Genomic DNA, 11,691 nt, shown 5'->3' on the forward strand with positions numbered 1-11,691 from the left:
GTTGTTACTTCTCCTCTTTCATTTCTGATTTTGTGCATTTGGGTTCTCTCTCTTTGTTTTTTGATTAATCTAGCTAATGGTTCATCAATCTTGTTTATCTTTTTGAAAAAACCAGCTCTTTGTTTCATTGATCCTTTGAATTGTTTTTTGGGACGCTATGTCATTTATTTCTGCTCTTATCTTTACTATTTCCTTCCTTCTATTGCTCTGGGGTTTTCTTTTGTTTGCTTTCTAATTCTTTAAGCTGTGAGGTTAGACAGTCAATTAGAAATTTTTGTTGTTTCTTGAGGTAGGCCTCGGGTGCTATGAACTTCCTTCTCAGAACTGCTTTTGCTGCATCCCATAGATTTTGTGTTGTTGTGCGTTCATTTTCATTGCTCTCCAGGAAGTTTTTAATTTCTTCCTTGATCTCCTCGGTAACCCATTCATTGTTTAATAACATGCTATTTAGCTTCCATGTGTTCAAATATCTTTGCATGTTCTTGTTGCAACTGATTTCTAGTTTCATGCCATTGTGATCTGAGAAGATGCTTGATATGATTTCAGTCTTCTTGAACTTGTAGAGATTTAGTTTGTGTCCTATCATGTAGTCTATGAGAATGTCCCATGTGCACTTGAGAAGAATGTGAATTGTGTAGTTTTGGGGTTTAATTCTCTGTAGATATCTATTAAATCCATTTGGTCTAGTGCTTCATTTAGAGTCTGTTTCCTTGCTAATTTTTTGTCTAGAGGATCTATCCAGTGGTGTCAATGGGGTGTTGAAGTCCCCTGCTATGATTGTATTGCTATTGATTTTTCCTTTGAAGTCCTCCAGAAGAGTTTTAATATATTTTGGTGCTCCTATATTGGGTGCATATATGTTTATGAAGGTTATATCTTCCTGTTGCATAGATCCTTTCAATATTATGTAGTGGCCTTCTTTGTCTCTAGTTATGGCCTTCATTTTGAAATCTATTTTATCAGATATGAGTATTGCTATCCCAGCTTTTTTATGCTTTCCGTTTGCTTGGAAAATTTTTTTCCATGCCTTCACGTTCAACCTATGTGAGTCTTTTGTTGTGAGGTGGGTCTCTTGTAAACAACATATAGATGAGTCATGCTTTCTTATCCAATCAGCTACTCTGTGTCTTTTTATTGGAGCATTCAGTCCATATACATTTAAGGTGATTACTGATATGTACTTATTTATTGCCATTTTTGTTTAGTTTGGTTATATTTTTCTTCCTATTTCTTCTACTAATTACAGCCGTCCTTTTAACATTTCTTGTAGTGCTGTTTTGTTGCTAATGTATTCCCTTAGTCTTTTTTTGTGTGTGTCTGGGTAGCTATTTATTTGACCTTCTATTTTGAATGACAGCCTTGCTGAGTAGAGTAGTCTTGGATTCAGATCCTTGTTTTTCATGACCTTGATTACTTCATGCCATTCCCTTCTGGCCTGTAGTGTTTCTTGTGAGAAGTCAGCTGGGAGCCTTATGGGGTTTCCTTTGTAGCTAACCCATTGCTTATCTCTTGCTGCTTTTAGGATTCTCTCTTTGTCTTTAATTTCTGACATTTTGATCACTATGTGTCTTGGTGTGGGCCTGTTTGGGTTCTTTTTACTTGGGGCTCTCTGTGCTTCTTGAACTTGAATGCCTTCTTCCTTCACCAAATTAGGGAAGTTTTCTGTCACTATTTCTTCTAATATATTCTCTAACCCTTGCTCATTTTCTTCTTCTTCGTGGACTCCTATGATGGGAATATTATTATGTTTCCAGTTGTCCCACAGTTCTCTTAACTGTCTTCCTGATTTTTAATTGTTTTTTTCCTTTTGGTTTTCTGATTGGTTGATTTTTTTCTACCCTGTCTTCTAATTCATTGATCTGGTCCTCAGCTTCCTCTACTCTGCTCTTTAGACCTTCCAATGTGTTCTTTATTTCTGATATGTCACTCTTGATCTCTTCTTGGTGGTTTTTAATTTCCAATTGATTTATTTCTTAGCATCTTTATATCCTTACTCATGCTGTTTAGCTTCCTCAAGACCATGGCTCTGAATTCTAGCCCTGTTAACATGCCTTACTGCTCCACATTGATATCATCTTTGGTGGAGGTCTCTTTTTCTTTCATTTGGCTTTTGTTTCTGTGTTTCACCATTTTGGCTATCACAGTAGGCTTTGGAGCCTGCCAAGTTTTCTCTGTGAGTATCGGTGTTCTGCTGTTTGTGGCTCCCTCTCCTGGGTTTAGATGAGCGAAGGAGGACCCATGTTAAACACCGCTGTCAAGTCTTACTGTCTTCGTTAGAGTTGCTCCCCCAGGAATCGTACTGTTATCCTCTAGCTTTTTGCCTGGAGGCTAGCAGTCCAGGTTACTTGAAAAGTTTTGGGTTCTTAGTTGATTGAAAAACTCCCTCAGGTGCTCAGCCTAAGTGGATTTCACGAGGGTGGGGCAGATGCTGGTTGTTTGTGAGCCTCAATTTGCATTTCAATGGCCCACAGAGTAGGGTTGAATCTCCGAGGGAGGGGCCGCCACCTCTCCACATAACCCTGTGAAGGAGAAATATGGCCATCGTCCTGCGTGGTTGCAACTCAATAAAAGCTCTGAACACCCTCCAAATCCCGGGTGTCCCCACACAGTTCCAGTCCAGTCTGCCCTCCCTCTGCCAGAACCCAAGGTGAGTGGCTATGGCTATTTTAGCCTCTGTACTGGCTCTGTGCTGTGGAGCCACTTGGGAGTGTAACCTGAGGGCAATGCTCACAGTTAAGGCCACTGCTGAGCTGCTGACAGTGGACTCCCAGCCCTCATCTCGCACCTTCGCAATCCTATTAGGATCAAGTCAGTGTCCCTGGTTCTAAGGTCCTTGCAAGCTATTTTTCTGTTGCTTTTTCCCGTCGATTTGTCTGTGTTTTAGTTGTAATTCCAGTTTGGTTTTGGGAGACTGTCTGTGTAGCTTCCATTCATGCTGCCGCCATTTTGGAATCCCAGTCTCTATGTGGCTGCTTCATTAATTCCGTAGTTGTAGGACTTCCATTCAGCTTGATTTCAGGCGGTTCTTAAGGATGTTTGTTCTGTAGTTTAGTTCTGACCCTACTTCTTTCTGTGTCTCTGGGTCTGTCTTGTTCATCAGCTTATGTTGTTCATTATATTCCACAAATAAGTGAGATCATGTAGTATTTGTCTTTCTCTGATTGGCTCATTTCACTTAGCATAATACTCTCTAGGTCCCTCCATGTCATCTCATAGGATACAAGATCTCTCTTTTTTTACAGCTGCATAGTATTCCATTGTATATATGTACCACAGTGGGTTTTTTTAATCCATTTATCTATTAATGGACACGGGTTGTTTCCAGATCTTGACAATTGTAAATAGCGCTGCTATGAACATAGGTAGTACATATATTCTTTCTGATGGGTGTTTCAGGCTTCTTAGGATATATTCCTAGAAGTGGGATCACTGGGTCAAATGGCTGTTCAATTTTTAATTGTTTGAGGTAACACCATATTGTTTTCCATGGTGGCTACACCAGTCTGCATTCCCACCAGCAGTGTACTAGAGTCCCCTTTTCTCCACACCCTCGCCAACACTTGTTGTTTGATGATTTGTTGATGGCAGCCATTCTGGCAGGTGTGAGGTGATACCTCATTGTTGTTTTAATTTATATTTCTCTGATGATTAGTGACATTGAGTATTTTTTCATATGTCTCTTGGCCATTTATTTGTCCTGTTTGGAGAGGTGACTATTTAGGTCCTCTGCCCATTTTTTAATTTGATTCTTTGTCTTCCTTCGGGTGAGGATTTAAAAACAAGAAGAAGAGCCCTGGCCGGTTTGGCTCAGTGGTTAGAGCGTCCACCTGCGGTCAAGAGAGACCCGGGTTCGGTTTCTGCTAAGGGCATGTACCTCGGTTGCAGTTTGTCCCCGGCCCTGGTTGGTCGTGCGGGTGGCAGCCACTCGATGTGTCCCTTTCACATCGATGTTTCCATCTCTCTCTCTTCCTCCTCTCTCTCCTTCCCACTCTGTACAAAAAATGGAAAAATGTCCTCGGATGAGGATTAAAAAAACAAAAAACAAACAAAAAAAACAACAAGAAGAAGAAAAAACAAAAGAGTAAAAGCTCCACAAGTGACTCTGATATAGTTCTTGGTTGATAATCATCAGATCAGAGCAAAGAAGGAATCTTAGGGCATGAGAAGAACCTTAAATGGAAGCTATTAGGAGGTATATTTGTGTAATTTCTCCTGTTGTAAAAATGCCACAAGCAATGACATTTACAAAGTATCATATACAGAGCCATGGAATCATAGAGCTGGAAAGTGTTGTGCCCTTAAATTTTTGCTATTTCATTGCATCATTTTTGAACCCTTGAAATTAATAAATGTTTTTCCTCTTATTGTACTGAATACTTAAAATTTCCATTTTCATTTATTTGTATAGGATTCTACTGGCCATTTTCATCAAGTGTGGTATGATGACCCGAAGAGCATTTCTTTAAAGGCAGCATATATACAAATGCATGGCTTACGGGGCACTGGCATGTGGAATGCAGACTGTCTTGACTACTCTGAAGATACTCTAGCCAAACAGCAAACTCAAGACATGTGGCAAGTCTTAAAACCAAAGCCATGAACGTCTTTTGTCAAACTACTAAAATTTTAAAAATGATCTGTAAAAATAGATCTAGTTTCCTGAAGAGATAAAAAAAAAAATTATACATTTTTGTCATGTGGCTATATATTTCACTTATTATTATAATTAAAAATAGGTAAAGAGCCTTGGCCGGTTTGGCTCAGCAATTAGAATGTCAGCCTGCGGACCAAAGGGTCACAGATTCTATTCCCCATCAAGGGCATGTACCTGGGTTTCAGGTTCAATCACTGGCCCTAGTCAGAGTTGTGTGGGAGGCAGCCAATGGACATCAATGTTTCTCTTTCTTTCCCCCTCCCTCCCTCCCTTCCACTCTATCTAAAAATCAATGGAAAAATATCCTTGGGTGAGGATTAACAACAACAACAAAAACAGATAAAGAATAAAGAGATGCTTTGATTGAATGTGAAAGATACATATATCGATATCTTCAATGTCCAGAAACACAATGGTAAGGAACTAGTCGACTTACTATACTAAATATTCCTCTATAAGATGTTTTAATACTATAATAAGAACAATTGCTCTCAGAATTTTATGCTAAATTTTCCCCTATAATATATTAACATATGTGCTTACAAACAAATGCTAATTTTAAAATATGTATAATTTGAAGTAGAAATGTTTGCTTCAAGAGATTTTTAAAAACCTAGTTTTTGAGGACAGTTTACTCTACTTTTTTTTCAATAAATCCAAACTTAAATCCTGCAATTCATTTTCCTGCTTAGGTTCATCAAACTGCTGGAGATAATTTTCCTGCTCCTTGACTCTATATAGTACTCATGTTCTCTGAGGCATATGAATTAAATTTAAACCTGTGAGGTTGGGGTGTATATATATATATTTAAAATACTGAAAAAAATACAGGAAGATAATTTAGTAATATTTTAAATTAATGGTTAGACCTACCTTCTTTTTTCCAACTAAATTTTTTGACATGGTTATATCTGATATTTTATAATAGGAAATACTTGCTGTTGAACCTAATTCTATCCATTGTCATTTATCCTTCTAATTCTTAAAACTCCTTCACCATAGGCATCTATACCTTATTTCTTGGCTAGTTTTCTTCTTCTTTATCTGCATTTTACTTTTAATTATCTAAATAAATTGTTTTCTCAAGTAGTTTCTCTTTCTAAAAGAGACATTTTGTGCAAAGAACTTTTGTAAATGTACAGAGGTCTCTGTTTTTTTTCTCAAGGAAATTAAGAACACTGTGTTGCACTGATATTAGTTCCTATAAATTCTTAGATTAAAAGTCTGTATCCTTAAACTCTGAACTTACATAAACCCTGCATCCCTGTGCATTTCCCCCTCTAAATTGAAACAAATGAATTCAGTCATCTGTTATGAGAATATTCCATTTCCTATTTACACAATTATTATGGCAAAGACCAACCATTTTCCATAAAATATGCTGAATTTCTAATGTCTTTGTGTTTCTAAAACAAATTACTAAAACAATTTAATTTTTTTAGACACTACGCTCTGTCATAATTCTGAATGCAAGTTTAATATCCCTATTCTTTTATATTTCCAGATTGCTTTCAATTAAAGTACAATAAATAAAATAGTATCTCTTTACATGAAAATATATTTATATTTACTGAACTATGATTTTTAATTATATTTTACAGTCATATTACCTATTAAAATTTAAGACTATTTAAAAATGAATGTTGTAAAATACAATACTGTCAAATATGCAATAGATTTGAAACCATCAAAAATAACCAAATAGTCCTGGCTGCTTTGGCTTGTAGTTAGAGTGTTCGCCCTCAGACCAAACAGTCTCATGTTCGATTCCAGTAAAGGGCACTACCTTGGTTGCCGTTCAGTTCCTGGCCCTGGTCAGGGTTGTGTGTGAGGCAACCAATCAATATGTCTCTCTCACATCGATAATCCTTCTCTCTATTCCTCCCCCCACCCCCAACTCTATCTGAAGGTAAATGGGAAAATATCCTCTGGTAAGGATTAAAAATAAATAAATAACCAAATAGACACCATTTTACTTTTATACATATATTTCCTGAAATTCTTTGTAATACCAAAGAATTTGGTGAAAAATATAAACCTTATGATTTACATAAAACATTACCAAGGAGAACAAAGGTTAAACAAATCTGATCAAATATTTAATATTTTTGACAAGGTTTTAAATTAGCATATCTAATTCAGACTGTAAAGATACATTAATTTTATTCAGTGTGCATACATCTATTATTGCTTTTCTCATCTATAAAATGAATTATTTTTCAAGAATGAACTTCATTTTACTCATCTAAAATTACATAATTGTTATGTAAATAAAGGTTTTTTTGTAACTGTTTTCTTTCATTTCCCTTTAACGCCTTCACTTCCACTAGATTACTACATTAAATATATAGGTAAAAAGTCCTGTTGAGCCCACCCCGTGTGGCTCAGTTGGTTGAGCATCATCAACCCATGGACCAAGTGGTTGCCAGTTTGATTCCTGGTCAGGGCACATGACTGGGTTTCAGGTTTAATCCCCAGTGGGAGGTGTGCAGTACGGAATCGACTCTCATTGGCGTTTCTCTCTCTTTCTCTCCCTCTCCCTTCCTTTCTCTCTAAAATAATCAATAAAAACATATTTTTAAAAAAATTCCTGTTGAATAAGCATGCTTATTTACTGCTAGATAAACTATCAAATGATTTTATTTATTAGTATATAGTCATGATAAAATTAAACTTCTAAAAAACTAGAGAGAAAAAATATTTTTATCTTTTGCTGGGGCTTCAAAATTTGTTCTCAAGTGAATAGAAATAGCCAAAAACAAAAACCCATAATTACAAAAACCTTAATTCCCAGCCCTGAGAAACTGAACAGGTACTTAAGTAATATAATAGTGTTATTCTGTGGCAAAAACTATTCTAAGTAGATTAACCTCTTTTATTCTATCAAAAATTGTACTGATACAGATATTACTTATCTGCATTTTATAGCTGAGCAAACTGAGAAGCCTGGAAGATAAGTAACTCGCTCCAGGTATAGAACTACACAGCCAGGATTCAAACCCAAATCATCTGGTGCCACTGCCCTTACTATTCCATGAAGTGTCTGGACCAAAACATTCACAGCACCTGGGAGCTTCTTCAGACTTAAGTCTCAGGCTTCGCCCTGGCCGGTTTGGCTCAGCGGTTAGAGCATCGGCCTGTGGTCCCAAGAGACCATGGTCCAGTTCCCGCTAAGGGCACGTCCACGGTTGCAGTTTGTCCCCGGCCCTGGTTGGGTTGTGCGGGTGGCGGCTACTTGATGTGTCCCTTTCATGTCGATGTTTCTCTCTCTCTCTCCCTCCCACTCTATCTGAACAAAATATCAAAAAATGTCCTTGGGTGAGGATAGAAAAAAAAAGTGGAAAAAAAAAAAGAATCTCAGGCTTCACCCCACACCTATTAATTCAGATCCAGGTGACCTCACCTTAAACTTTGAGAAGCACTGCTTATGCTAGCGATACTAACTTGAGTATGGTTGTAACAGACTCAGGCTTGGTTTTCTGCCCCTTAGTTCTGAACCTTAGAAGTAAGTTTGAGGTAAATTATTTAGGAATCAATAATAAATAATAATGATGTCTACTGTGTGCCAATTAGGCACTATGGTTAAATGTGGGATTTTACCCCCAATCTGTAAACTGAAAGTTTGGTTCTCTTTTTCCCATTAGTCTTTCCTGTCGTTGTTGCTTTTTATTACTAATTATAATATGGGTTAAAACTACTCATAAGTGATATGTATAGAGTTAAAATATACAAAGATGGTAAGATCTAATGTGCTTGCTTTCCAAAAGAAAAGAGCAGTCAAGAGACTCATGATTGAAGGCTCTGGAGGTATTTCTATTACTCTCTTTTTACCCACCCAATGATCCTTAAGTGTGAAAGTTTCCACAGTGGCTTTCTCTCCATTTTTTTAATACATAGAGTTTTCATTCATTGAGCAAAGTGTGTGTGTGTGTGTGTGTGTGTGTGTGTACATACTATATAAGAATGCTAAATATTTATATTTTGTTAAAAACGATTCTTTGTCACCCAGCCAGTGTGGCTCAGTGGTTGAGCATCAACCCATGCACCAAGAAATTGTAGGTTCGATTCCCAGTCAGGGCACAAGCCCAAGTTGTGGGCCTGATCACAAGTGGAGGGCATGTGAGAGAGACACATCCTTTGGTTGCCACCCACACGACCCCAACCGAGGCCAGAAACAAACCGCAACTGAGGTACATGCCCTTGGCTGGAATTGAACTGGGACTCCCTGGTCTGCAGGACCTCTAACCACTGAGCCAAACCTGCCAGGGCCTCATCGATGATTCTCTCTCTCTCTCCCTCCCTCTCTCTCTCTCTAAAAATCAATAAAGAAAAAAATTTGTTTTTTAAATAGTCCTTTGCCCTTTTCCTTTTCTGTATTTTATTTTTTAAGGTTTTTTTTTTTTTTTTTATCCTCACCCGAGGACATTTTTCCATTTTTTGTTCAGGTAGAGTGGTGGGGAGAGAGAGGAACAGAGAGAGAGAGAGAAACATCGATGTGAAAGGGACACATTGCCACCCGCACAACCGACCAGGGCCGGGGACAAACTGCAACAGAGTTACGTGCCCTTAGCGGGAACCGAACCTGGGTCTCTCAGGACCGCAGGCCGACGCTCTAACTGCTGAGCCAAACCGGCCAGGGCTGTTTTAAGCTTCTTGATGCTGAGCCAAGGATCAGCCTTGAAGATGCAGGTACTGAAAATAATCTAGAACTGTGCTGTGCCGTATAATATCACTGTGCTTTGACTACAGTGGCCATTTACCAAATGTAGCTATTTAAATTTAAATTAACTCAAATTAAATAAAATTCAAAATTCAATTTCTTAGTCGCCCAACAAGCTACATTTCTTTTTTCTTTTTTTTAAGTACTTGATAAAGGTCAGCCTTTATTTATTTATTTTTTTGTTTTTTACTTTTAAAAAAAAATTATTATTTTATTTTTCTAATTTTTTATTTTTGTTACAGATTTTTCTCCTTTTTCCCCCAAAGACACCCTGCTACCTATCCCATTGTCCCCCAAGCATTGTTGTCTATGTCCATTGGTTACGCATCCATGCATATAATTTCTTTGGTTTATATCACACACACCCCCCCCCCCGCCTCTCCCCTGAGATTTGTCAGTCTGAACCATACCCTTTTCTATGTCTCTGAGTCTGTTTTGTTCATCAGCTTTGTTTTGTTTATTATATTCTACAAATAAGTGAGATCATGTGGTATTTGTCTTTCTCTGATTGGCTTATTTCACTTAGCATGATACTCTCCAGGTCCCTTCATGTCATTTCAAAGCATATGAGATCTTTCTTTCTTACACCTGCATAATGTTCCATTGCGTATATGTACCACAGCTTTTTTATTGACTTATTTATTGATGGACACTTGGGCTGTTTCCTGATCTTATCCTTGTTAATTTTTTGTCTAGAGGATCTACCCAGTGATGTCAGTGGGGTGTTGAAGTCCCCTGCTATGATTGTATTGCTGTCAATTTCTCCTTTGAAGTCCTCCAGAAACATTTAAATATATTTTGGTGCTCCTATGTTGAGTACATATATGTTTACCAAGATTATATATTCTTGTTAGATAGATCCTTTCAATATTATGTAGTGGTCTTTTTTGTCTCCAGTTATGGCCTTCATTTTGAAGTCTATTTTATTGGATATGAGTATTGCTATCCCAGCTCTTTTTTCCTTTCTGTGTGCTTGGAAGATTTTTTTCCATCTCTTCACTTTCAACCTATGTGAGTATTTTGTTGTGAGGTGGGTTTATTGTAAACAATATATATGCGAGTCATGCTTTCTTATCCAATCAGCTACTCTGTGGTTTTTTTGTTTTGTTTTTTTTTATCCTCATCCGAGGACATTTTTGCATTTATCTTTAGATAGAGTGGGGGGTGGGGGAGAAAGAGAGAGAGATACACACCGACATGAGAGAGACACATCAACTGGCTGCAACCCACACAACCCCAGCCGGGGCTGGGGAAAAACTGCAACGGAGGTACATGCCCTTAGCGGGAACCAAACCTGGGACTCTCCGGTCCATGGGCCGATGCACTAACTGCTGAGCCAAATCAGCCAGGGCTACTCTGTGTCTTTTGATCGCAGCATTCAATCCATTTACGTTTAAGGTTATTATTGATATGTACTTATTTATTACCATTTTTGTTTATTGTGGTTATACTTTTCTTCCTATTTGTTCTACTAATTACAGCAGTCCTTTTAATATTTCCTGCAGTGCTGGTTTGGTGCTAATATATTTCCTCAGCTTTTTTTTTTTGGTCTGGGAAGCTCTTTATTTCACCTTCTAGTTTGAATGATAGCCTTGCTGGATAGAGTGGTCTTGGACTCAGATGCTTGTTTTTCATGACCTTGATTACTTCATGCCATTCCCTTCTGACCTTTAGTGTTTCTGTTGAGAAGTCAGCTGATAACCGTATGGGGGTTCTTTTGTAGGTAACCTGTTGCTTATCTCTTGCTGCCTTTAGGATTCTTTCTTTGTCTTTAATTTTTGGCATTTTAATTATTATGTGACTTGGTGTGGGCCTGTCTGGGTTCTTCCTACTTGGGACTCTCTGTGCTTCTCGTACTTGTACGCCCTTTTCCTTCACCAGGTTAGGGAAGTTTCTGTCACAATTTCTTCAAATATATTATCTAACCCTCGCTCATTTTCTTCTTCTTCTGTAACTCCTATAATGTGGATGTTCATATGTTTCATATTGTCCAAAAGTTCTCTTAGACTGTCTTCCTGTTTTTTCTTTTTGATTCTGATTGGGCAATTTTCTCTACCCTGTCTTCTATTTCATTGATCCAATCCTCGGCCCCCTCAACTCTGCTGGTATTCCTTTCAATGTGTTCTTTATTTCTGCTATGTCATTCTTTATTTCCAATTGGTTGGTTTTCAATGCTTCTATTTCTTTACTCATGCTGTTGAACTTCCTCATAATTATTACTCTGAACTTGCCCTCTGATATCTTGCTCAATTCCCTTTCATTTATTTCATCTTCTGTCCAATTCTCTTATTCTTTCATTTGGGATTTCTTTGTTTCA

General features: G+C 37.7%; 1 protein-coding gene across 2 annotated transcripts in view; it reads left to right on the plus strand.

Moving 5' to 3' along the window:
* Positions 1–4,662, plus strand: part of CTBS (chitobiase) — a 36,260-nt gene extending 31,598 nt beyond the window's left edge. For both annotated transcript variants that reach the window (XM_036256937.1, XM_036256936.1), the window contains exon 7: positions 4,409–4,662. In XM_036256937.1, the coding sequence (XP_036112830.1) occupies positions 4,409–4,600 (192 nt within the window). In that variant the 3' untranslated portion in view covers positions 4,601–4,662. The remainder of the gene's footprint in view (positions 1–4,408) is intronic.
* The last annotated feature ends 7,029 nt before the right edge of the window (positions 4,663–11,691 follow it).

This window comes from Molossus molossus, unplaced genomic scaffold, assembly GCF_014108415.1.
Source record: "Molossus molossus isolate mMolMol1 unplaced genomic scaffold, mMolMol1.p scaffold_m16_p_12, whole genome shotgun sequence".
NCBI classification, from domain to species: Eukaryota; Metazoa; Chordata; class Mammalia; order Chiroptera; family Molossidae; genus Molossus; species Molossus molossus.